Consider the following 27,311-nt stretch of genomic DNA (forward strand, 5'->3'; position numbering starts at 1 on the left):
AGATAAAAATGTTTTTTCTGTACAACGTTGCCATGGCTCGCTTTGAAATTCTTGAGTTTGTTAATCAAAAATTCGTTACAAAATATAAAATCGATAATAAAACGAATTCCAAATTTCAAATTTGGGCTTCCAGTTGCTCACATTCGCAGTAGGATTACATCATTCGAAACTCGATGGCTCTAGGTACCGTTGTTTTATCACAATATTTGGTGGCAACAGTTTGAAAAGTGAAACGGACATTCAGAGTGATTCGACGCAAAATCGCAAAATGAAAACATGAGTCCCTCAGGGAGTAATAATTTTGAAATAAACCTCTTAATTTTAATAACTGTGGTATTCTTGTTTTCAAACTTAAGTGCAAAATTGAACAATTGTTTCCTGTGCAGATGCGTTACTTTTAATTAAAATCAAATGAGAAAAAAAAATTATGCGAAAATTAATTAGGTAAAAAATTTAGTCCTATTCTTATCCAGGGATAAATAGAAGGGCTAGGTCATTCCTTTGTTCGACTCCTCGCCGACGCGAGCCCATGGAGGTAGGAAGTAACTACCTCCATGCGCGAGCCTCATGGAGGGGGGGGGGGAACCAGAAGTAATCTGACGTGTCTCTGTTGCACCTGCTCTGATTTCGCGCCTTTAAAACTGTAGTTTCATTCATTTGCGAGACGATTTTCTGGAGATCGCATATCCCAAATTAATGTTAATCATACATATTTGTTTTCTAATAATGCAAATATTTAAAATAATTTGTGTGTATATATATATATAGTTTTAGTCAGTTTTCCTTTTAAATTCTATATTTAAAGTATCCTTTATGTAATATGGCTTCTTGTGCTGTAGCAACGTGCCGTAACACTTATAGAAATACGAAAGAAAGAGATATTGTATTTCATTCTTTCCCAAAGGATAATTTGCTTTTGACGAAAGAATGGATACATAAATGTCGAAGACAAGATTCTATTAATGTGAAAAACGCAAGAATTTGCAGCGAACATTTTCTGTGCAGTGATTATGAAGATGACATGAGAAATCGCTTGCTTGGATTGCCGCAAAAGACACTGTTGAAATGCAATGCTGTGCCGAAAGTAAATTTATCGTGTGCAGTAAACGAAATAACACAAAGAAATCGGAGACATTTGAAACGAAAACTAATGCAGAGTGCTTTTGAAAAACTACACGAATTAAGCCCAAAGAAAATTTATTTTGAGGCCGAGAACGAAATTGAAGCTGACAATAATAAATCAAATGTGAATGATTTTGAAATAACACTCACAAGTGACAATGCCCTATGTGACAATATCCCTGAGTGCCCTAAGTGTAAAGATAAACAAGAATGTATTGATAATTTGAAGAACAAAATAATATCCTTAGAAAATTGTAATAAAATATTGAAAAATAGAGAAAAGAAAAATTTTAGAATGTTTGCTCAGCGACAAAGAAGGTGGACGACATCTAGAAAGAAATTTGTATCGAAAATTCCGAAATTAAAATCCCAAACAGCGAAATTTAGGAAAAAACAGAACAGATCGGAGAATTTGGGAAAACGTCTAAAGCATATTTTTACAAAGACGCAGATTAACGCATTGCTAGAAAAGAAGGAAAAAATCAGGTGGACTAGTGAAGATATTTCACGTTGCATTGTCATAAGAGCTCTGTCATCTAAAAGCTACGATTTTTGGAAAGAAAAAATGGGAATTCCTTTACCTAGCACTAGCACATTAAAGAGATGGTGCGCTAAATTTTCATGTAGTCCAGTAATTCAGAGTGATGTTCTTGCTGTAATGAAGGAAAGATGCCAATATTTGAATTCTGTAGAAAAAAAATGCGTTCTCAGTTTCGACGAAATGCACATAGATTCTAAACTCTGCTATGACTCTAAACTGGACGAAATTCTCGGTCCTTTTCAAAAAGTGCAGTTTGTTTTAATCAGAGGTCTCATTTTGCAGTGGAAACAACCAATATTTTTTGATTTTAACACTCCAATGAAGAAAGAACTTCTTTTTTCACTCATAAGACATATTCAATCATCTGGAGTAGAAGTGAAAGCAGTAGTGTCTGATTTAAGAGGATCTACTACTTTGTGGAAAGAGTTACAGATTTCGATTAATAGTTCTCAGTTTCCAAATCCAGTATTCCAAACGAAAAAAATATGGGTTTTTGCAGATTTAGCGCACTGCCTCAAATTACTGAGAAACCACTTTTTAGATAAAGGATTTGTTTTAGAAGATGGAACTGTTTTAAATGTTGATATTATTAAAGAGGTTTTAAATAAAGATTCAGGAGAAATTAAATTGTGTCACAAACTAAAATCAAATTATTTAATGGTCAAGGGAAACGAGAGACAAAAAGTCGCTCCAGCTTTTATTGTATCCTCTGTTATTATTGATTCGATTTTGTGTTAGCTTAGCATTCTAGATAAAATATATATAAAGTATGATATTAAAGTAATTGGCATAAGAAGACCTGCCCCCTAACCCTCACTTTTGAAAAAATAAATAATTATTTTAGGTACTGTGAGTAAAGTTGTTTTGTCTAAATTAAGATAAGAATCTTACATGTATTTATTTAAATGAAATATTGATGTAAGCCTAAGTTACAAAATTATTTAAAAAAATATATGTTATTATATTGAATCGGGATAAAAATATGCCAATGTAAAATTTACAATTAGGCTGAAACTCAAACTTAGATTAGCAGAAATTTTGCCATATATAACCATACATGTTTAAAACTATGCCAATTTAAGGTTGTTTTTCGATTAATTTTAAATAGCTGTTATTATAGTTATCTTAGAAGCAGTAGTACAGTTCTCTTAGTTAACATGCAGATAAAGAAATGATTAGAAACAAACAGGCATTTAAAGAAAAAAAAAAATCCCTGCAAATAAAAACAGGAACTTTATGCTAAGAGTAGCGCACTTTATCTCTTATTTTAAAATTGAGTAAGTACTATTAAATTTTGTAATGTTCAGTGTAAAATGCATACTGCAGTAACATTGTCTCTTCCAAATTATAGCTATCTTTCACACACAGCTCATTTTAAACGCTGTTTCTTCAAATTTAAAACGTTAATTTCTATGTTGTCAATTGCATCTCCGCGCTCGGTGGCATCATTGCTACGTCATCACTCCTCACTGCATGTTTCAGGGGGAAACGCTCTATGAGCTAGCCCTTCTCTTTAGTCCTGTTCTTATCGCAAACCGTAACTTGAAATTGCATCTACAACTGTTTCTTATACCAAAGCTCAGGATGAATTAGTTTTCTGTTGTGCGTCAATAAATGTTTCACTAAACCGCAGCTTAAGGCTATAACTACATGGGGTGCGAGGAGAGTAATTACTAAAGACCTGACAATGACCGACGCTGGACAACCCGCCTTCCCCCCTGGCTTCCATCGCGAAAGCTTTCTTCTCTAAACAACGCTCTATCTTTAACCTTAACGAAGCAACCATGGACGTAGGCTCCATGGAAGAAACAAGCAGCCAACACATCTTCTTGCTTCTACTCGCACATGTTTCCGGTCATCCGAAGTTACGGTTGTTGAGATAAAACTTTTATCACCCAGCTTGGCGATCTTTCTAAACATGCCTTATATTTCCCATTGCAAACGAAGGGTGACATTTTTTCCGTTCCTTATTTTCCGGGGATATTCTTTCCGTTTCCCTTTTTTCCGGGTGACATTTTTTCCGACAACCTTTTTATATCTATCATATTAATGTAGCAGGATTATAAAACATCAAACGAATGAAAGAGACTGCTTAATATTTAGACTAACATTTAAATGCCTTATATCAGTCAGAAAATTTTTCTGAATGTAATAAATTACTAAATAGTCTAGTCTTAAAATTATTTCTTACTTACATATTGTATGTTAATCTGTATTACAGTTAATGTTTTCCTCTTAATGCTACATAATTATTCGACAAGAATCTGTAGTTAAATTGAGATAATATTTATTACATAGCTCTGAAGATTATCAATATTAAAATTCCAAATAAGACAGGAAAAATGTTTTTTAAATAAAGTTATACACAATTTTTTTTTAAAATATTTTAAAAATATACGAAATACTTAAAAAACTTTTAGAAACTGAAATTTCTTGCAAATATTTACATCATACCTATTTAACTATAAGCGTTACCTCTGTTCTGAAAATATTTTTTTTACTACTGCTTCTTCAATAACTGTACATTTTTAAAATTTCATTTTGCAGTTTCGCAATTTAATTACCTTAATATGAATCTTACATACATTACTTTAGAAACTTTTCTATCATTCTCAGAAAGATTTATATTGCATAACAAATTTTAAACAAATTGATTGCATGATAATAACATACATAAAAGTGAACAGAAGCTATATTAGCTAAACATATGCATTTAAGTTTCATCATGATAAAATGATATTTAATGATTTGCAAAAAACATTGATATTTAAATTTAAGAACACAGTACTCTGACAAGAATCAAATTTACTCTGCATTTGATATTCTACATATTATGTAATGAAATAAGTGTTAAGCTTTTAACCCCTTAGGACAGTTATTTCATATAAAATTAGTTTCCAATTAAAATAAATAATCATAAATTTTGCTGACAATTTTTATATTACTAGTGTTAGTAATTATTACAAGGGATGATGCTTCAGATGTCAAAAGTAAACATAAATTCAATTCTTAAAACATAATGAATAAAAAATTACAACTTATAAAAGCCAACAAAATGTTTGCTGAGGATCTCTTAACCGTGACGTCACAAGCCAGTTTCGTTTCAGAGCGCAGGCCTTATCTATCTCGATGGTGACGCCTGAGTTCAGCCGCTTAGCTTGTTTTTCAACGCAATTCTCAGAACTAAGAGCTTCAAGCGTTAGTTTCCCGAAAATTCCTAATTGTTTTCATCTTGCACACAGATTACTACAGTTTCCAGCCAAACCCCGATTCTCACTTCTCTTTTCAAACAAATATATACTACTATTAATGAAAAAAAAAATTTTATTTTATGAATAAAATAACTGAATATAAAATGTGAAACTAAATCATTTATTAAAAAATAAACTTTTTTAATATATTGATTATGATATTGATTTTCAGAATATTGATTTATGAGTAAAAAACTCATAAATCAATATTCTGAAAATTTTAACTGCGGTGAAATATAGCATTTAATTCTTTCCCTTAACTCTTTCAGTCCCAATGGGTTATATAAGTCCCAGTAGATGTTTAAAGAAGCCTAGATGGAATTACACGCATCAATTTACTACATAGTTGATGTCCCACAGGTAGTAGGCATCATTTCTAACATGCCTACTACAAAATTGTCGCGCGCCTCTTCTTATAGAGGCTTCGTGACAGACTTTCAAATTATGTCAATTTCATTTGTATCATTTGTGATAATTACCAAGAATACATTAAAAAAATCAAGTCAGTTGAAACAAACAAATAAATTGGGACTGAAAGGATGAAACAATTTAAGATGTTTTTTAAATTTTCAGTATTTAGTTATTCAGATTTCAAGCAGCAAAATCATCTTCTCCAAATGCCATTTGTCAAATGTATTTAACTCCTCAAAAATGTATTTTTTCTTTCATTTAAAGATTTTATATTTTGACAACTTATACATCTTTGTTTTTGATATTCTGCACTATATCACATGTAAAATTATAAATTTTTTCTCATAAAAATTCATAGATTCATGACTCTGTTTGAATTAATTGTGTTTAATATGTTGAAGACGTATATTAATAGAGTTTTATAACATATTTTCAGTGGGAAATATGCACTAACATATAACATGCATTAACATAATTGAGTCACAGGATCAGTAAGAAACCATGGTTATTACCAAAATATATAAGGACAATATACAATACAATAAAGACTACAAAAATGAATGAGGACAATATTTAAAATAAATAAGGACTATATACAACTTCTCACACTCCCACACCATGGCAACTATATAAAAATTAAACATGTTGCATCAATAAAATGAACAAAAAAGTGGGAGTATAAGCAAACCAGTACCCCCCCCCAAACAAAACATGTGATTCAAGTGTATATACAAGTATTAATATATAGTATCAATCACAACCAACATACTAATTAAGCCTTGCATGTATATTAAAGAGAACGCATATCAAAGTATAAGAAATGGCTAACTCCACGAAATATAAAGATGAAAAAGATATTTTTGTTTGATTTAAAACGTAAACTATGGAAAACATGCCTTGTTTAAAGATATCTTTTTCCGAAATGTGTTAGATGCTTTCAGTTGAATGCGTAGAACACTAATACTTTCATTTTATTTTAAAATATTCTTTCTGATAAGTAATCATGCACGAAGCATGAAAGTAATCATGCACGAAGTGAACCCGGATTTTAAAATTTAGTTATGGTTGATATTCAAAATCATATCATATACTTATAAAACATTTAAAATGATACATAAAAATATCATAGTTTCTTATTCGAAAGAGTTTGTCATTTAAATATAAAAAATGGTACTTGAAACATTTCAGTCACTGAAAATAAAAGTCAATGTAAAATGTGTGCAGTTTCTAAACCTTGAAAACAATTTAAGGGAAATTAAGCTTTTATTTAATTAAATTTTATCTTTAATTAAAAATTTACAAGAAAAATTAGTTGCTTCATAGTTGCTAGGCAAAGAATTCCGACGACAAAGAATCGCCGCAAAATAGAAGCTCACTCAGAAATATTAATTTCGCTAAAGATTTCTCGAGCGCATAAATTAAGATATTTTGAAAATTAAAAAACACCGAAGAAAAACATTAAAATTGTCTTAGGAAGTTGGTCACTGTAAGATCAGTAAACTACGAAATTTTCGAATAAAATGTATATGAAAAATTAAATAATGCTTTTAAAGTGCTACTAAGAAATGTCTAAATCTAAAAGTAAATTTAAGCAATCCAATTTAAAGCGACCAGTCAAAATTTTGCATTTTTTTAATCTTGTCTGAATGTGCTGAACTTGCGTAATGATCAAAACACTGCTCGTCTTAGGGAGATAATTACCAAGAAGGTTCCCTGCAAGAATACATTATTTCTAAGAAACAAAAAACAAACAAACAAAAAGCTGCGTGAAGATTTTCGGGATTTTTCTAAAGTATAATGAATGAATAAAGTATATGAACCAGTTCCTGAGAATGTACTCCACAAAGGTATCCCACCCCTTAAGCAGATAGCCGTAGTGTGCTTTGGCATAATCTAGTAAATTCAAACGCTACTAAAATACTATGTAGCTTACTTTCGTCATAACTAAAAAATCGACATTCAAGTAACTGACTGAACGCTGTGCATGAAAATTTAATAACGCTTTAAGAATAAACTGAAGCAAAACAAGAAATAATTTTCATTATAAAGTAGTAATAGATTAACAAAAGTTAAGAAATTAATCTCACAATTAAGTTAGCAATTTTTTTATAGATAAGGTCATGTAGTTACTTACCTTCCTTTTTCTAATCTTTTTTAGATTATACTTTTCATAAAAAATTACCAGTAAAAACTTTATAAAAAATAATTTCTTAATGACCTTTGCTAGTTAACTATGTCGGTTTAAAATTCTGTTAAGTGCTATAAGTCGCGTTAATTTTCTATGCTTAAGTTTCCTTCTTACTTTATCAGCAAACATTTATTAGTTAATAAAAACTATGAAAGTAAAAATTATCCTTTTTTCCATCTTACGTCCACAAATCATTATGGGAATATCCATTTACAATTATTAAAGCCTGAAAAAAAACATGTCTGCGATGTTATGGTCATGCGATGATTTGTAGATACTTTATTTTTTACCACGATATTTTCGACGACGATGTTTTTAACTGCGAAGTTTTTGAACCGCTTTATTTTGGACGACGATGTTTTGTACCACGATGTTTTAGAACTGCGATGTTTTCTCTTTGCGATGTTTTCTCTTTGCGATGTTTTCTCCCACGATGTTTTGTAGCACGACGTTTTCGCCTTGCGTTGTTTTCTCCACGACGTTTTCGTCCGCGATATTTTAGCCGCGATGTTATCGGCGGACACCGTTTGGGTGGCAACTGTACGAGATGATTTAACAGCACTGGCGTATGATGTATTTGGTCGAAGCTGTGTGCTCTGAACTAATCTTCTGGCTTCGGCGTAAGAGATATTCCTAGTAACTTTGCAGTCTGGATTTCTTTTTCCGATTTCCATTTTGGGCACAAGCGAGAAAATGCTGGGTGGTCACCCTTACAATTTATACACAAAGGCGCAGCGGTACAATTATCAGAATCGTGGCCAATCTGTGAGCATCGGGCGCATGTGAGGCTGCCACGACAAGACGTCTTAGAATGGCCGAAACGCTGGCATTGGAAGCATCGCATAGGGTTTGGAATATAAGGTCTTACAGGAAGATTTAGAAGGTAAGGATCACGTGTTTCGTGTCTATCAATTTATCTTCTTTACGCATCTTGATCTGCCTAACACCGCAGACATTTTGGTCGGACAGCTCAGAAGCGATCTCTTCTTCAGAAGAATACAGAAGGTAAAATTCTGAGATTACACCATGACAATAATTCAGTGACTTATGTGCTGTTACATTGACATTCGTTTGCCCAAGTTTAGTTATTTGAAGTAAAGAAGCAGACTGGGTCGCTGAGGTTGTATCAATAAGCAAGTCTCCAGAGCGGAGACGCTTTATATTTCTCTGCTCACCAATACAGGAATGAATGCACTTATTTATTACAAAAGGTGACATCTTTTGTAGCTCGCCAGAAGGACTAGACAGAACAAGGAAACGGGGACTACTATTAGGATTATTTGCATTTGCATCTGTACGTTTTTTTTTTTTTTTTTTTTTTTCAGTAGATTTTTCGCAACTAGAACTTTGATCGACTTGAGTGACTTCGAAGTCTTTGATTAGAAAAATATGTGAGTTGGCCATATTTAAGGAAAAAAGATTCGGGTCCAACGGCCCGCCCACCACGGACCCCAACAAGGGAACACAGATTCCTGTGTTAGGGCTAGCCGGACCTATACGCAAACTGAAGCCCCACAGTAGGCTTTCCCGAGAGCTTAACCCCAATCCACTGACACAAGGTCTAGTGACCAGCCAATTGACGCCCGTGAGGACGACTAAGGTGCCTCCCGTTTAGCTGAAGCAGAGGCCAAAGCAGTGTGTTGGGGACAGTACCTCGCCCCTCAACTACCAGGACCCTCCTTTCCAGCGACACGGGTCTCCACGCACGGCAAACACGTGGGCAGTTTTCTCGGCTCTCGAAAACTAGAGACAAGGGCTGTTCCAGTTTCTCGTGCCAAGCCCCAAACTCCGAAGAGGGAAACCACAAGGGAGAAGGGAAAGGAAAAAGTTCCAGCCAGGCGGAGAGGAGGCGGAAAAGAGGATAGATCACTGGGGTTCCAGGATCGTGACACCCGTCTCACCAAGAAGATGATTCTCTGAAGGGCTAGGGTACCTCGGGATTGCCACACCCGTACTCACAAAAGGGAGCCTCTGAGGGCGTTCTTGGTCAAGAAAGGTATGAGGCAGCATCACTTTATTGCTGGCATACAACTTCTAAGAGTTTTGACCAGTGTGTTAATAATTGTACCACATTAACATTTGCTTTCAAAAATAAGATGAACTATTTATAAAGTACATCATCGCACAGAATCGTAAATACAAAATGAAAAATCATAAGTTTAAATACACTAACTAATATTAAAAGATAAAATAAAAAGAAACACAAAGTCCTTTCAACAGAGATGACGGTGAGCGTAAAATACCGTGGTTGAAACGAATTAAACTAAAAGGTTGCATTTGCTAATTTAAAGTTAATAAAATAGAAATTAAAACTAACGTTGGAAAAATAGTCTACTGCAGAAATTCCTATTTCAAGTTTACCATAATAGATTTGTCAGCTTTGAACTTCGGAAAGAATTCTTTCACTTCCTGTAAGTGAATTTTTACCCATTCAAAAAAGGATAATTAATTTTTTTTTCCTATCTTGCTGGATTTTCTTTCTAAACCAGGCTGAAGCGTTTTCTGAGCAATTTTGTTCTTTGGTGTTTGGTAGAGAATGGTCAAGAAAGTTGGCTCTGTACCAAGTTTTATACTTAAAGGAAAAGAATATTTCCCCCGCAGAAGAAATTTGCTCGCAAAGTTCATTATTTACAGAAAGCAAAATATTTTTAAAATTACAAATAAATTGATATTTAAAAATATATTTTAACAAAATATTTAAAAAGAATTATTATTAGAAAAAATAAGAATTAAATTTATATTAAAAAATTTTTTTAACAAAATTTAGAACTTTGAAGAGATTTTTCCCCCTCAATCCAGAAGTAATTTTTATATACATATATACATTTAAAAAAAATAAGTAAAAATAATACCTATCTATTTACTTAAAATTTATAAAATTAAATGGCAGGCCAAAAAATAAATTGAAAACAACATATTTTTAAAAGGTAAGATTAGTTGAAAAAATGTATATTTTGAAAAATAAAGTAGGTGAGGTAATCGAATTAGGAACTATATAAAATGCATAAAAATGATTAAATGATAGAAAAAGAAAAGAAATTAAAAGTAAGAATAAAAATTAGTTTTCTGAAAAATTTTACTCTAATAGCATTGTTCTAAAGGTAACCAAATTCTTCAGACAAGTCAATATTCAGTATGACGTCACAATAATTTATTTTATCAGTATTCTTATTATAAGATGTTTTGAAAGTGTTTGATATCTGAAAACCTTATTCCAATCTGTAACATCTTTCGATAGCTCTATAGTACTTTCTGATAATACTTTATATCTAGGAACTAATGTCATATTCAATTTATCCGCGTTCTTTGTCATGAAGCTATCGTTTAATGTTTGAAATTCTGAATTCCCCCCCCCAATCAATTTCAGAAATATTTTCAATAATAAACTTTTCAAGTGAAATCTGATATCTAAAAATGATATAATCTATTATACATTAATTAGGATATTTATTTTAATAAAACAGCACGGTAATCTTGTGGGTTTATCTTGTATTGCTATGGTTATTACTCTTATCATAAAATGTTTCTGTATGGAGTTTCTTTCAAATTTGCCTATTACCTTTCGAGATATTAAACAGTATATTTTCGCTACCTTAATTGGAGGCACTAATTTATAAAAATATTAAAATCTAATAAAATTACATTCCTCTCATCATTTTTACTGTATTATTATTGTTGAAGCAGGAAACAGAAGTATCTTTCAAAATAACATTTTATCCCCTCTAAACTTTTTTTTCAGAGTTGCACCTATGGATACGTAAAAATAAACATTTCGGGAACTGATGAACAGTACACGTTTTGCTCTTCCAATGATATTAAGAACCCAATAATCAGTTTGAATCATGTGACGATAATATATAAACAACATACCAATTATGGGTATACCTCCCGTTTTGAGCTGATCTATAATACAGGTAATTTTTTTCTTCATCATATTACACTAAGCTTAAAATTAATGCTATTATATTACTTAATATTTTCATTGTAATTATAATAAAAATCTCAGTTAATTGCTGACCACATGATTTTCTTTGACATTAAATTCTCAAAAGATAAAAGAATAATTTTACCGCGTCTTAAAATTTTGTTAACATTTAGAAAATTTAAATATTACTTCAGGCCATTCTTTAGATTTTGATTCATCATCGCTATGTGTCCTTCCCATTCTCCCTCAAAGGGTTATTAATTACTCCTGGGTTGGTTCTGAGTTTTTTTAGCTCTGTGTTGATTCTGGGAAAATTCTGTAAAGTAGTGAGGGTCCGGGAATAATCTAAGATCATTCTTATTATTGATGAGTTGAACAACCTTCTTCAACAGCACAGCAAATATTACTGACAGTGCTACAGAAAAATTGTTAAATGAAAGGGAATCACTTTATGACAGGCATAGCTTGAAATGGCTGTCAGAGAAGGTCCGAGTGTACGGGAGGCATATTTCACAAGTGCACATCTCTGTAGCCACCGAGGCAGTGGCTTCTAGGATAGACCAATGAGCATCCAGTAATATTTCTTATCAAGTCACATGACCTTTCGCGTGCTTTAAGATTTAAGCAAGATGGTTGAAAATATTCTGCCACGCAGATTTCTGTGCAAAATAATTAAAGCATCGTCGATTGCTTCTGACACTTTTCATTGCGAAGTTAGATCATATCTAGGAAATTATGAAGATTTCACTACCTGGTTGAAATAAATACAAACACATGTTGGATACTTCGCAAAAACATCGATGTGAAATATTGCTTAATAAGTAGTAAATAAGATGAAGAAAGAAATACGTGATAAACATCTGAGCCCAAATGCAATCTTTACATAAAAGTATGTGTATTTTATATGTAAAAAGAAGTCAGCATTTTTTATTGCAGTCTATATGAAAAAGATGTTCTATAATAATAACCGAAGCAGAATTTTATTCAAAGTGATTTTTACTAATTTGCATTCGTGTACATTTAGTGAATTAAATTTCATATTTAATAAAAGCTCATTCTTAAATGTACTGTCTACACAAGAAATACTTATCAAACATAGTGAATTTATCGTATTCACAACGAGTATATTCAATTTATTCACATATAATTTTTAATGTTAACAATGGATATAATCAGATCATATGTGTTCTGTATCTTACACTTTCAAAATCAAAAGAATCCAAGCACTGAAATAAGAAAATACTAGAGTCATTGTAACACTTTCAATCATTTTCAGCTCAATTAAAAAAATATACACTTGAATTCTCTTAATCCACATAGTATGCCGTTGAACATCAATCCTAATATTAATGCGTGATAAAATTCGCGAAAGTGAAATGTTAGCGATTAATCAAACTCAGAAAACGAAAGCACTACGAGATTTTCTACTATTACGTCATATATTTAAAACTGCGAAACAAATGTAAATTAAAACGTAAACAAAATACGCTCACATGCACGAAGATTTAGCGTCACAAGAGCAATAGCAGCTCATTGGTCCATTTTCGAAACCCTTCCCTCAGTGGCTACGCTGATATGCACTTGTGAAATATGCGTACGAGATTTGCTGGCAAGTAAATGGTATTCCTAGAGTCGCTCAAGTCATGATAAAAAAATATAAAAAATGCCTAAGAATTGACGAGAATTCATTATTGTAAAGACCGGTTTACCTCTCTTTTTTTGAGTAGTAAAGTTAACGGCGAAAAACATGGACCCAAAATTTTTATATTATTGAGCGATATGCATTCATTAATGACAGATCCCTTTAAAAGTTTTGGTGATGCCAAAACCTTTGTGTAGAGATACTTCATTCAGAAACTGGGTTTTAAGTTGCTCCTATACAGGGCATGCTGTGTGTTTTAAATGTTTCTAAATGCTTTGTGTTTTAAATGTTCCATTTGATAACCCTTATTCTTCACCATCTTCTTACACCGCAATTTCCAAGATAATAAAGCCTTTTTAGTATTAAAATAGGTATTTTACTCCATTCCTCTTGAAAAACTTTCCAAACTCCAAGGAAGGTTGTAGGTCGACCCCACATAGCACAAAAACATCCTTGGTATATCCCGAGGATGTTGCTCGCGGGATATGCGCACATCCTCAGGACATCCCGGAATATCCCTCAAACCTCCTAAACACCCCCTCCCGAGTGCATAATGTCACATCCCAGTACATCCTAACTAAGTCCCATTGACAGCGTACGAGATGTTATTAGGATATGAACTCCTACTTACTACATCCTCAGGACATCCCGTAATATACCAATTTCCTCCTAAACTCATCCTCCTGAGTACTTAATGTCACATCCCAGTATATCTTTAGGACATCCAGAGTCGTAGCTAGGGTTTTCAGCGCCCAGGGACAACTGAAGATTTCGCGCCCCCTACTGCTTGCCAAGGATGGAAAACATTTAATTTTAAAATATCATAACATCAGTTTGTCGCCCCTTGGATTCTACGCCCGGGGACAGATGCCTCCACTTGCCCCCCTCTAGCTACGCCCCTGAGGACATCCTATGTAGGTCCCACCGACAGCGTATGGGATGTTATCAGGATTTGAAATACTAGTTACAATATCCCTTTAACCTCTTAAATACATACTCTCAACTGCTTATTACCCAGTATATATACGCTGACTACCAATAAGTATTTTGACACCTGTGATAGAAAAGAAAAACTAACTTTATTCAAAATCAATAGTTTGTAGAGTCTCCACGAGAGGTAATTACAGCGTGGACCCTCCGGGGCATACTTTCCACAAGTCTTTGTATGACAGCTAGTGGTATTTTCTTCCACTCGGCTTGCAGAAGACATAGAAGTTCCTTCCCCGATTTTGCACGGGTAGTGCACCCCTGAATTCGGCGATGCAACTCGTCCCAGAGGTTCTCGATAGGGTTTAGGTCTGGACTAACTAAGTCCCATCAATAACTAAGTCCCATCAGAACTAAGTCCAGTCCATTCGATGAATTTCTTTGGCACCATACCAAGCCTTGGTTAACGTCGAAACATGACAACTGGCATTGTCGTCCTGAAAGTAACAGGGGTCCAACCCGTAAAACTTCCACAACGTAGGAAGCAGATTGTCATCCAAAATAGTGCAGTAGGCATCGGAGTTGAACTTACCATGAATGGGGACCAAGGGTCCCAGCCCATACCAGGAGAAACACCCCCAGACCATAATTCCACCTCTGCCGAACTTGACTCTTGGCACAATGCATTCTGGCAGGAGATGTTCTCCAGGTAGACGCCAGACCCAGACCCTGCCATCGGAACGGTAAAGGGTGAACCCTGATTCGTCACTCGAAAGAACCCGTTTCCACTGACCTATGGTCCAATTTCGATATGCTTTGCACCACATTAACAGAGCAGCGCAGTTGGACTTTGTAATCAAAGGCTTATGGGCAGTAGCACGACCATGAAAACTAAACAGATGTGCTTCTTTACGGATGGTATTCATTGAAACAATACTCCCGGATGCCTGTTGAAACTCCTCGCGGATGAGGACCATCGGTTGGGTGCGGTTCTTCCAAATTTCTCTGGACAGCACTCCTCGGTCTCTATCTCCCAGTTTCGTTGGTCTGCCGACTCGGGGCACATTCCGACAATCACCGCTCACCTTCCACTTCTTAATCACATAGGCCACTGTCGATTTTGGGTACTTCAGATCGCTAGATATGTCCCTTAAAGATCGGCCACATTTGTGATACCCGATAATTATACCTTTCTCGAAATCAGAGAGCTTCGAACTGCGAGGCATCTTGCATGCGACTAAAGCCGATGCTGTTTCCTACACGATATATACCGGTGGAGTCCGTGACGTACCTTAGGACCGCAGATATCGTCATTTGCGTAGGTGTCCAAATACTTATTTGTAGTCAGTGTACAAAGAAACTTCCAGTGAAAGTATGTGAAGGTGTTGTGATGATCTAAAACCTACTTATTTTACACAGTCTCAAATCCTTCTACTATGGAAAATTCAGAAATGTTGAGAATATTTATACAACTTATTTTGTTTTTAAATCTGAATTTGTGAATATATTAAAACTAAGCAAGGAACTTAAAATGAATTATTAATACAAAATATTACGTTTCGATAATTCGCTTTATAAATGTCCAAAAGCGGTCGTGGGAGATACATCAGAAGATTTAGTTAGAGCTATGAGTGAAGAGTATGGTCTTGATACCTGTTTCTTGTTCCATTTTTTCCAGGAAATTAGCAGTGGATTTTGACTCGCGGCTGCTTGCTCTGTCTTAATGCAGTTTTGCTGATTAATGGCATTGTGGGTAAAGAGGAAGTATTTCATATTTGAGAACTGGGTGTAAAATATGTTCCTGATAATATATGGAATTGACCTTAACAGTTTTCTGCACTGCCTTTAATTTTTGTTTGTCGTTATATAAAAAATACACTACAATCATAAATCCGTTTGAAAAACCTTCTTTAGATTCTTTAAACTATCCTCTAATAGTTTTTCTTCTCTTTGATGGTAATAAATAGATCTCTTTTTATTGCAGTCATTTAAGGGGGCTCATACACCTTAAACCCCTTATGATCTTCGAATATGTGACTGTTGTAAGAATTGCGATATTTTATTTATTTTAAAAGCAATTACTTCCAACCTTTTACAAATGACTACATAATATAGCTGCTTTGGGAACTAGTAACCAGAAAGTTTGTGTTGCCACAAATATTTTTATAATTTAATCTGCTTTGTGACAAAACGTTTCGTCATGTTTTCATTTTGTGCGCATGATATTTTAAAAATGGCTAATGGTACATACTTGAAATTAGATGGAATTCTTTAAATGGGCACTATTTTCTAACTGAACCCAAAATCTGATGAATATTTTAATATTAAAAAAAAATATGCACGAAAACATTACAGATTTTTTTAATAAAATACATTTTATATACTCAACTCCAAATAAAATAAAAAATTAACACGAAATTCATAGAATTTTTGGTTCACAGTATTTTCCAAATGTTATAAAATTTATATATTAAATATGGAATTAAATTATGCAACAGAATGTTTTAAACTGTGCGCGCAAGGTGGAAACGTGACAAAAAATGTTGTCACAAAGCGGATTAAATTATAAAAATATTTGTGGCAACACAAACTTTCTGATGACTATTTCAGAAAGCAGCTACATTATGTAGTCAGCTGTAAAAAGTTGGAAGTAATTGTTTTAAAATAAATAAGTTATCCCAATTCTTGCAACAGTCACATATTCCAAGATTTTATGGGTTTTAAGGTGTATAAGTCCCCTTAACTACTCCTAACATTCGTCTATTTTGATAATATTTTTCCATTTTTGTCTGGATAAATGTGTCTCATAAAAAATTCCGCAGCATTTTCTGCTTTTAGCGATATCTCGTGGAGAAAGACGATGCGTTTTTTCGGCCTTTTAAGATTCAAATATGCATCAATCACTTTGTTTACAACTGACACTGAGCGTTTTAAAGATAATTCAACTGTCTTTCGACATCACAGATTTTCTTTTAATATTAAAGTTCTTACTTTTGCAACATTGGAAACATTCCTTTTTCTCCTTGAATATGTATTTTGAACTAGTTTCCTCCTGGAAACCAAACTCTGACGTTTTCCCTTTGTTATTGACAATATTATCTTTTGTTGCTTTAGATACCGAAAAATCATGGCTTTCGTAGAATTTTTAATAATTCAATATGAGTAATTTTCTTCGGGAAGAACGTAAACTTAGCCTTCTCTTCATTGCTACTTTAAAAGTGCCATTTTAGAATGAAAATAAAATACTCAAGCAGAAACGACAATTTACACTTTGGAAAATATAATTGGAGTCAATTTTTTTTCCGAGCAGACGATTTTTTGTAGCAAAGTAATGTCGTCTAAAAGTCTCTGTAAAATAAAGTAACTAAATTTGATGATTTCTTTGTTCCACGTTACATTCTTTGATCTATCCTTAGTTTTGGCACTCTCTTCTTTGCCCTGTTCTTGTTTTAACACATTTAAACTTCCAATCATCAATCCATCTTTAAGTAGTTAACATTATTTCCCGAACACTTTTAATTAAGTTTGAGTAAATTTCTATTCAAACAGTTAAGTATGCGGTTAGTAAAATTTAATGAGTCGCTATTTTTTCTTTATTTTATTACATATCAATACACTATTTTTCCTTTTTTTCACTACAGGGTATGTAATATACTGTTCACTGACATATATTTTTATACAAATGTTTTTTTTTTTTTTTTTTTTTCTATTCCAGAGAATATTATTTGTACACAGCCTAACACTTTCCGATGTTCAAATCATTACTGTGTCCCAAAGTATAAGGTATGCGATGGTGTTAAGGACTGCGAGAATGGAGCTGATGAAAAAGGATGTGGTAAAGAATACATTATTTTCAAAGTTTTAATTCAAAATTTGTTATCACTGTTGTCTCATAGAAATACTGCAATTTATTGATTTTTTTGTACTTTTTTATTTATTTATTTTTTATGTAGCAGTAATAGTGCAGTTTCAATTTGTACTTGTAAAAGTTTTTGTAAAATTAAATACGAGCTAGTTTCGTTAGAAACTTGAAAGCGTTCCTTCCATTTAGGCATTTGGTGATAGCGGAATTGTCTGAAATCAGTAAAATAAATATACATTTCAAAATATAATTTCGAACCATTTTTATTAGTTCATCATCAAACACAAATTTTTCATTCTGCACTGGCCTGCGTGATATAAAGAGCAGTCAGGTGTTCACCTACAACTCTGTTCTAAAGCAGCTTAGATATGGGTTATAGAGTTAGCAGTTATATAAATGGTATTATGGAAATTATCGAAATTATAAAAGAAAGAAATACAACTATAAGGTATTTCTCCCACTTTCCTAGCGTGCCTTCGTGGTGTAGTGGTTCTGCACGCTGGGCCGGTATTCCAGAAGTCCCTGGTTCGATTTCCGGGGAAGGCCGTTGCTAATTTTTTATCTTGCCTGCTTCGAAATAACCTAATATCTCTACAATATAACATGAAGATGTGCACCTCGTATTTTGGTTGCAATCGGCCGCACCAAAAGTATATAAATACATGTATATATATATCCACTCTGTTACTCGACTCAGTGAGCTCAGTTTTTTTTTTTTTTTTTTTTTTTTTTTTTTTTTTTTTTTTTTTTTATTCTTATATGTTTATAAATTGTGCATTTTTTGCTTTAAAAATGATTGAATTATGTAGTTCTTATCTTCCTGTTAAGGTTTTTATACCTTTAGTTAACTTCCAACCAATAGTTGTAGAATTATATCAACAATTTAAAATATTGTAAAACAATTATTATAAACGATTTAAAAGTTGCTTAAGTGCAGCTAAGCCTAATTCTTTTTTACTATAGCAGCAATGTTTGTTTACATTTGAAACTTGGCAGAATAGTGGGTTTGTTGCCAATCTAGAGAAACTAAGCTTCGCAACAACAAAGTAACGTCTTCTTTTAATACTGAGAATTAAATTATGTTTAATCCATTCTGGAATTATGATTTAAGTTATAAATTTATCCGATATATTGACTCAGCATAGTGCCCACAACAACTTAAATCAGTTTCTGCTCCTTCAATGTCTTTTTGCCGAGTTACCAAAAGTAAACTTTCAGTTTTGTGCACCGAAAAATCTGTCTTTTTGCACGCTGGCCGAATTGCTTGTTTTTGCGTAGAAACTGTAATTTAAATTGTAAAATTTAAAAAAAATAATTTAACTGCATTTGGTGTTTTATGTTTTTCTATATCTTTACATTTTTAATGAAGATATTTTGTTTTAAATACTAGGCATATTCATATATATATATATATTTTTTTAAAATTGTTTTGTAATTTTGTTTTATATATATGCACCATATACCCATTCTGTTACTCGGCTCCATGAGCTCATTTTTTTTTATTCTTTTATGTTGTTAAATTGTGCCTTTTTTGTTTTAAAAATGATTGAATTATTTATTCCGGTTAAGGTTTTTATGCCTTTAGTTAACTTCCATCCAATAGTTATAGAATTATCAACAATTTAAAAGTTATTTAAGAGCGGCTAAGCCTACTTTTTTTACCATAGCAACCATATTTGTTTACATTTGAAACTTAACAAAATAGTGGATTTGTTGCCAGTCTAGGGAAACTACGCTTCGCATCCACGAAGATAACGTCTTCTTTTATTATTGAGAATTAAATCATGCTTAATCCACTCTGGAATTACCATTTAAGTTATTTAATTATCCCATATATTAACTCAGTGCCCACAACAAATTCAGTTTCTACGCCTTTAATGTCTTTTTGCCGATCGAGACGAAAAGTAAACTTGCAGTTTTGTGCACCGAAAAATATGCCTTCTTGCCCGTTGATTTATTTTCTTGTTTTTGCGCAAAAACTCTAATTTTGATTGTAAAAATTGTTTGTTAAATTGTTTTAACTGTATTTATGTTTTATATATTTTTTATATTTTTCCATTTATAATAAAGATATTTTGAGGTTTTATATATTTTTGCCTTGTCGCGAAGTAAGAACTGAATTTATTGAATGAGAAATATATCTCTACTAAATTCAAGGAAATAAGTTTAAACGAAATACGGGAAAAAGTGCGTCTAATTAAATATTCCATACAAAGAAGGCATGTGGTGTACACATCAGATTTTTTAAAATGTAATTTAAGTTTCTCTGCATATCGTTTAGTAATGAATTTAAATTACATGTTTCCACTACTAAATTAGGCTGTTGATAGCAAGAGAAAGCAGTTTAATAATGTTCTTTCATGTGTACCCCTGATATATACAAACCAATAAACAAAGTCATAAATTATCGAAAACCTACGCATGTAACTTGAATAAATATTTCAAGTATTTTTTACATTTAGCATGTCCAAAAATGATGTTCATCACGCCTAGACTTTTCAAGAAAACTTAAATGTAGGCGAATGAGTTATTCCACGGCAGATTAAAATGTATACTAATAAGAAAAGTAATATTATAACTATTCAGCATATTCAGTGTAACCATAATGTCTTTATATTTTTGCGATATCACAGTAATTATAATCTTTTAAATTTTTACCCTTTAGGGCAAGTATTAATTTTAGATCTCAAATGCAATTTACTAATTTTTAAGCAATCGTAATCTGCTATAAATATTATTAGTGAATATTTATATTACAGTTATTATAATGGGCATATTATATCTTTGTTATGTTTTACAGAAAAAGGTGTTCTTGCTGTTCGTGGGATTTCAGAAAGTCGCCGCAATGCTATTTTATGGTTGAAAAGTAAACGGACAAAGTCTTGGGGCTGGAAGGAAAACACACATAGAGCTGTCGTTGCTCTTTATTTGGCAGATGGAGCTAAGTTTAATGGCACAAACGAGGAGGATGAATTAATGGCCAAGCAAGTAGAACTCAAAACTTCTGTTGCTATTTTAAGGTGAGCATTGAGACTTAACGTCACCATTTATGCTAAAAGCCTCTTTATTTTTTTATTTCCTTGTACGAATTAAAGGAAGTATAGCAATGGCAAAAAATTTTGAGTATCATATTTCAACCGGTCTCGAAACCATTTGAACGATGTTTTTGCGTGACATGTGCAAGTATGGACAGACTAAAGGATTGTTTTTGCCAAAAAAAACGATTGTAAAATGGATTCAGAACAGATTTTTTTGCCTTGATATCTGCATGTACGTATGTATGTATCTTATCTAATTCAAGAACGAGTAGCTATAGAACGTTGAAATTTTGTATATGGGACCGCTATAACATGTGGTTGTGCATCTCCCTTTTTCGTTGCAATTGGCTGCACCAATCATATTATATATATATATATATATACTGTGTTAGCTGGCTCGGTGAGCTTCATTTTTTAATTCTTGTATGTTGGTATATTGAGCATATTTTTGCTTTAAATGTGATTGAATTATGTGCTTTTTATCATCCGGTTAAGATTTCTGTGTCTTTAGTTAATCTGCATGCAATAGTTTTACAATTACCAAAAATTTAAAACTTTAAGGTTGGCGAGTTAAGCCTAAAAAACAACTATTCGGGTACATTTGAAACTCAGTTGAATAGTGAATTAAGTCGTTTTCTGCACCTTCAATATCTTTTTGCCGAATGAAATCCAAAGTGAACTTTCAGTTTCGTGCACTTGAAAAAATTGTAAAAATTGCTTTTTTAACTGTATTTGGTATTTTATGTTTTTCTGTATTTTACAATTTTTAATCAATATGCTTTGGGTTTTTATGTATTTTTGCTTTGCCGCGAAGTGAGAACTGAATTAATTGAATGAGAAATATATCTCTAATGAAATTCGAGGAAATAAGTTTAAATGAAATGCAGCAAAAATTGTACATAATTTAATAGGCCATACAAAGAAGTAACGTACTGTCCACATCAGACCTATCAGTTACATTTAAGCCAAAAGTAGAAAATTGCATTAACTTGAACTGCTAAAGCCGAAACAAGCTGTATATAAAGCAGGGGGAAATTAAGCTCATAGTATATTATCTGACAACTCCCTGCGTTGTTAAAGTGCCGCTTAATGAGTGAATGATACTATTTTTATACTGTTCTTCGGGAAAAAAGAAAACAGACCCTGGAAGAAATTCTTTGAACTCACAGGTCAACTTTATGATTTACTGCTATTATATTTTTGCCTTATTGTGCTAAATACTTATTACACTGGTTATCATAAATTAAGGAAAAATCACAAAAATAGCGATAACTCCCTCAAAAATAAGCCAAACAGTGTAAAATTTGAATATGCTGCCAAGTAAGAGTAGCTGAGTAAAACTGCAATATGCAAATTAGTGGCGCTGCACTCGGAAAACATTATCTGAGAGGAGCATAAAAGTCCATGTTTGAGAGCAAGCCCACATATTTCACTGTGACAGTGACATCAGAAATCTGAGATAGCCAATTCGTAACAATGACCTCCAGGCATCATTTGCCTGTAGAAGTACGATGGAAAGCCATTGGGAGACTAGAGGCCGTTTGCAGTAGGCACGACACTGGACGCCTGATCAGTGGAGGGCTGTTATCTTTACGGATGAGTCCAGGTTTAGTCTAGAAAGCGATAGTAGGCGTTATTTGATATGGAGAGAACCTACAACCCGTTATCATCTGTCAAACATCCGTTAAAGAGATGCATACAGAAGAGGCAGTGTCTGTGTTTGGGGTGGCATCTCTTTGGGTGGGCGCACAGATCTCCATGTCTTTCCAACGGAAACCGTGAATGCTCCGATTTATAGAGATGACATCCTTGATGCTTATGTGCGCCCATGTGCCGGGGCAATAGGTGATGCTTTCCTGTTACAGGACGATAACGCAAGACCCCCCAGGGCTCGCATTGTAGACGATTGTCTTCAACAGGAAACAATTATGCGCATGGAGTGGCCAGCTCGATCCCCGGACTTGAATCCTATCGAGCACGTTTGGTATGCTTTAGAGAGATGTCTAGCTGCTCTAAATCCGCCCCCTCAGACCCTTGCCGCGCTTGCAACTGTTTCGAAAGAGCAATGGCTGTCGCTTCCTATGGAACTGATAGACCGCATAATTGAAAGCATCACGCATCGCTGTATTGCTTCTAGAGGCCACCATATTCCATATTGAAGGTACTCTTCCTATAGCAAACTGACACCTTCGATTTGTTCATTTTATACATGTGCTAATTGCTATACTACCATAATTGTCTGATAATTTATTTTTATGTTATTTGATACCTTATTATATGTTGTATATTGTGGGTAAGTTTTATAAAATTCTACATGCAACTTTTTCAGTAATCGTGATTTTTGTGAAATTTCCTTAATTTATGATAACCAGTATATTTGATAAAAATTAAACTAATGAATGGACAATCATTCCATAGTTTTATATTTAAAGAAATCGTTCATCTGTAATGCTACAATTTAAGAGATTTTTTTGAATACGAATTGAAGTGTCAATAATTTCAGAACAAGTACAAGACATATCATTACTGTACCTGCACGCATTGGTGACAACGCCAAAGTATTCAAGTAATGTTCGCCCAATCATTAAATTACTGTTTTTTTTTTTTTTTTTTTTTTTTTTTTTTTTTTTTTTTTTTTTTTTCAGAATCTCTCTTGTAACGTAAAGTTACATTCATTTCAGCAATCTTCTAATCAACACAGACTGAGTACCAAATCTATAAGATGAATATGAAAACAACCCAGAAGAATCTTTGAAATTTTTCCTTCATTCCGAGTGTTATTTATATCTTATGAAAATCATTTTTTTCTCTGCAGCGGCAAGATTTTAATTTCGTGCGCAAGGACTATTATCTAAAAGTTTTGATTCGAAACTGTCTTCGGTTCCTCTGTTTTTTTTTTTTTTTTTTTTTTTTGTTTCCTTGTTGATTTTTATTTATTGTTTTTATTGAATTATGTGTATATGTAAACTACAAAAGTACATTCTGAATATGTGAGAAACGTTGTTGTTCAGTGTGAAAAAAGATCATTTTTACTGTAGTAATAAATATAGTATAGCGTTACAAGTAATCCTTCATTATATACAATAATAATAAAGGTAATGCTTTGAATTTGGTATGTTGTAAGTCATGTAAACTTAAGCCGCTATAAATGATATAAATTAAAAATATTAAAAAATGAAGAAAAAGTATGAATTATTAGAAAACAAATGCATAATTTTTATTTTTTTAGGCATTTTAGCAATACGTAGGATTCCAAGTGGCGTGCTTGTGCGTTTGTTTCTACGCGATTACATTATTTTAATTATAACTGATATGTTTCTTTTTTGTCAGTTAGTTTATTTTCTTATATCTTTCCTGTTGTGTTACTTAACATTATAAATGAGTTCGGAACATCTTGGTGCTTCTGCTGCCTATTAGCCAACAACTGCGGCCATAGGCTATTTTCACCAAGGAGGTTAGAATAGGACCAAGGAGGTTCACCAAGGAGGTCTATTCTAACCTCCTTGATTTTCCCTCGCTAGGTGGATCGGGCTTCGTCTTCTTTCCTCTAACCTTGGTAGTCTAATGTGATATTTATAAGTGGCTTGGCAAGGGAACAAAACTATGAAGCAAAAAATAGAAATTACACTCACGTTTGTGAAAATTGCAACACCATGAAGGACTTACGCGAGTGAGCTGAAATTTTCAGGAAATGCAAAGTAGCGCATGATATGCAAATGATTAGAATTGCAAATCCGTAGCGCATGCGTATGCTGAGCAGCGCCCTCTGAACGGCTGATGGATCCGAATAAATAGACGGCTGTAGCGAGGCGTGTATGGTTATCGGTGGTTATCTGCTAGTGGTAAACGTTAACTCAATCTGTACTTATGCCTCGTCGACGAAAGAGAGCGAGATTTGAACAACTTACAGAGTTTGAACGAGGAAGAATCATCGGCCTTCGTAAAGCTGGATTGTCGTATCGTGCAGTAGCCTCTCGTGTGCAGCGTAACAGCAGCACAGTGATGCGCGTTTGGAAGCAGTGGACGGACGAGTGTCGGACAACTCGGAAATCCGGGAGTGGACCCCGAAATGTGACGTCAGCTCGCGATGATAGACACCTGGTCCGTATGGCGCGGACGGATCGTACAGCTTCCTCTAGACAATTGGCAGCACTGTGGTCAATAGCTACAGGTGTTTCATTGTGTGCTTCATCAATTCGTAGACGTCTGCTGCAGTGTGGACTGCGCGCACGGACTCCTTTATACAGGATCCCCCTAACGCACGACCATCGCCGCCTGCGGCTACAATGGGCCAATCAGCATAGAGACTGGCGTGCTATTTGGCAGCATGTCGTGTTTTCTGACGAATCCCGCTTTAATTTGTGGTACCATGATGGCCGCATTCGTGTCAGACGCTATGCCGGTGAACGCCACCTTCCGGAGTGCATTATCGAACGCCACAGTGGACGAACACCCGGAGTTATGGTCTGGGGCGCCATAGCATATCATAGACGATCTCAATTGCTACGAATTGTGGGCAAGCTGAACAGCAACCGGTATATCCGTGAAGTTCTACAGCCCGAAGCTGTTCCCTTCCTTCAAAGCTTGCCAGGCGCTGTATTTCAACAGGACAATGCCCGCCCTCATACTGCTCGGATTGTTAAATCCTTCTTTGCAGCGCAGCAGGTACAGCTTCTTCCTTGGCCTGCGTGTTCCCCGGATATGTCGCCAATTGAACATGTGTGGGATGTCATTGGTCGGCGTCTTGCTCGTGATCCTCGTCCTGTTGCGTCTGCAGACGAACTTTGGGTACGCGTACAAACGATATGGAATGCTCTTCCTCAGTCAGACATTCAAACTTTGTTTGACTCCATGCCACGTCGTGTAGCAGCACTTATTGCGGCGCGTGGTGGCCACACAAAATACTGATTCTGATCTCTTGTTCTTGTTTGTTTGCTTTGAACATTTAATCATTTATCTGTACCACTACCACTCAACTGTGTATTAAATTGCATTCAATTATGACGATTCCTTCTTGGTGTTGCAATTTTCACAAACGTGAGTGTAAATTATAAACTATTCTAATGTTAAAATTGCGGTTGATTTTGGAATTTTGATTGCTATATATTCTTATTTATGGATAATTACCATTACAAATACATTTATCTTTATTTGTTTACTTTTTGAAACATTGTTAAAGAGCTGTCTGTTTTAATTTTTCGTTCTTTACTGAAACTTTAACTTTCAAATTTGTTCGAATTTCTATATTTTAATAAACTGTGTTATGACAGCATACATAATCATTAAATATTTCGACTCAACTGTTAAATATAAGAAACTTCTTTTACTTACAGAAATGGGACGGATCCAGTTTCACCCAATCAATTAAGTATGTTTGTAAATTCACTGTTAACAGTGTGTCTTAATCCACGCAAGTTTTACGGATTTGACTTGGTGGAGCTCCTTAAGAATCAACTCAATAATCCATCAATAATTCCAGTCGTATATTTGGCCCTCTGCAATGCAAACGAAACCATGCCTGACGATACGACATCTAAATTGAGAAAAGTTCTTTCGACCCATTCAGACTACCCGTTCTTAATAGGTACGTAATTCGAAAAATTATATGAATCGTTTCTTAGACGACATTCATTTACATTACATTAATCGTAGAAACTTCGTTACATTTAAATGATAAAGATGACTTCATAACATTAATCTTAGAAATGACATTTTTTTTCTAGGTTCCATTTTTGCTTCATGCTTTTTTCAGATTTTTATTTCATTTATGTAATTAACATACATACTGGTAAGGCTGTAGACAGTAATTATCGGTGACGTTCTAGTCTATAAAATTTTCGATATTTCCTTATTATAGTGGTTCCCAAGATTTTATCGCTAATGAACCGAGATATCTCACCAAAGTATAGACACTTGTTCTGAATTAGCATCGTGTTACACTATTGCCGAGGTTTCCGAATTCCCATTCTTTCTTTTTTCTTTAGTTTTTTGTAATATGCGGTAAACAATCTTTAACTTACCGAATAAAGAGGTAGATGCCATGCCATAATTTCAAGAAAAAGTGTCTTTTACCTGAAACTACGAAGCTGACCCAGAAAGTAAGCACCCTTTGCGCATCTGATATCACCCATGTTATGCATACGTAGTTACATCGTTCAACTTGAGAAAGAATTAGCCTAACCAATTTTTTGTCTACATTGACGTTTGAAGTCATTGTTTATCGGTGTTCATTTTTAAAACCATCGATTGCGATCCCAGCAGCGAAATAAGAGTGTTATAGTGTTTTTGAATGTGAGTAATTTTCGACTTTGTGAAATTTATCATCAGATAAGTGAAGGTTTGGTGAGAAAGTAGGTTAGGATATTTAATGAAGGGAGGGAAAATGCCCCTGACGAGAAGCGCAG

At 33.8% G+C, this 27,311-nt stretch overlaps 1 protein-coding gene across 1 annotated transcript in view; it reads left to right on the forward strand.

Annotated features, from left to right (window-relative positions):
• The window catches only part of LOC118203875 (uncharacterized protein CG3556-like), a 121,647-nt gene that overhangs the window by 43,121 nt on the left and 51,215 nt on the right, over positions 1-27,311 (forward strand). Inside the window, exons 3-6 of the mRNA XM_085821503.1 lie at positions 11,253-11,427; positions 17,723-17,842; positions 20,670-20,889; positions 26,241-26,491. Coding sequence (XP_085677629.1) covers positions 11,253-11,427; positions 17,723-17,842; positions 20,670-20,889; positions 26,241-26,491 — 766 coding nt within the window. The remainder of the gene's footprint in view (positions 1-11,252; positions 11,428-17,722; positions 17,843-20,669; positions 20,890-26,240; positions 26,492-27,311) is intronic.

The sequence above is a fragment of the Stegodyphus dumicola genome, chromosome 8 (genome assembly GCF_044657685.1).
Source record: "Stegodyphus dumicola isolate Sdum_Otavi_A_Nest chromosome 8, ASM4465768v1".
Classification (NCBI taxonomy): Eukaryota; Metazoa; Arthropoda; class Arachnida; order Araneae; family Eresidae; genus Stegodyphus; species Stegodyphus dumicola.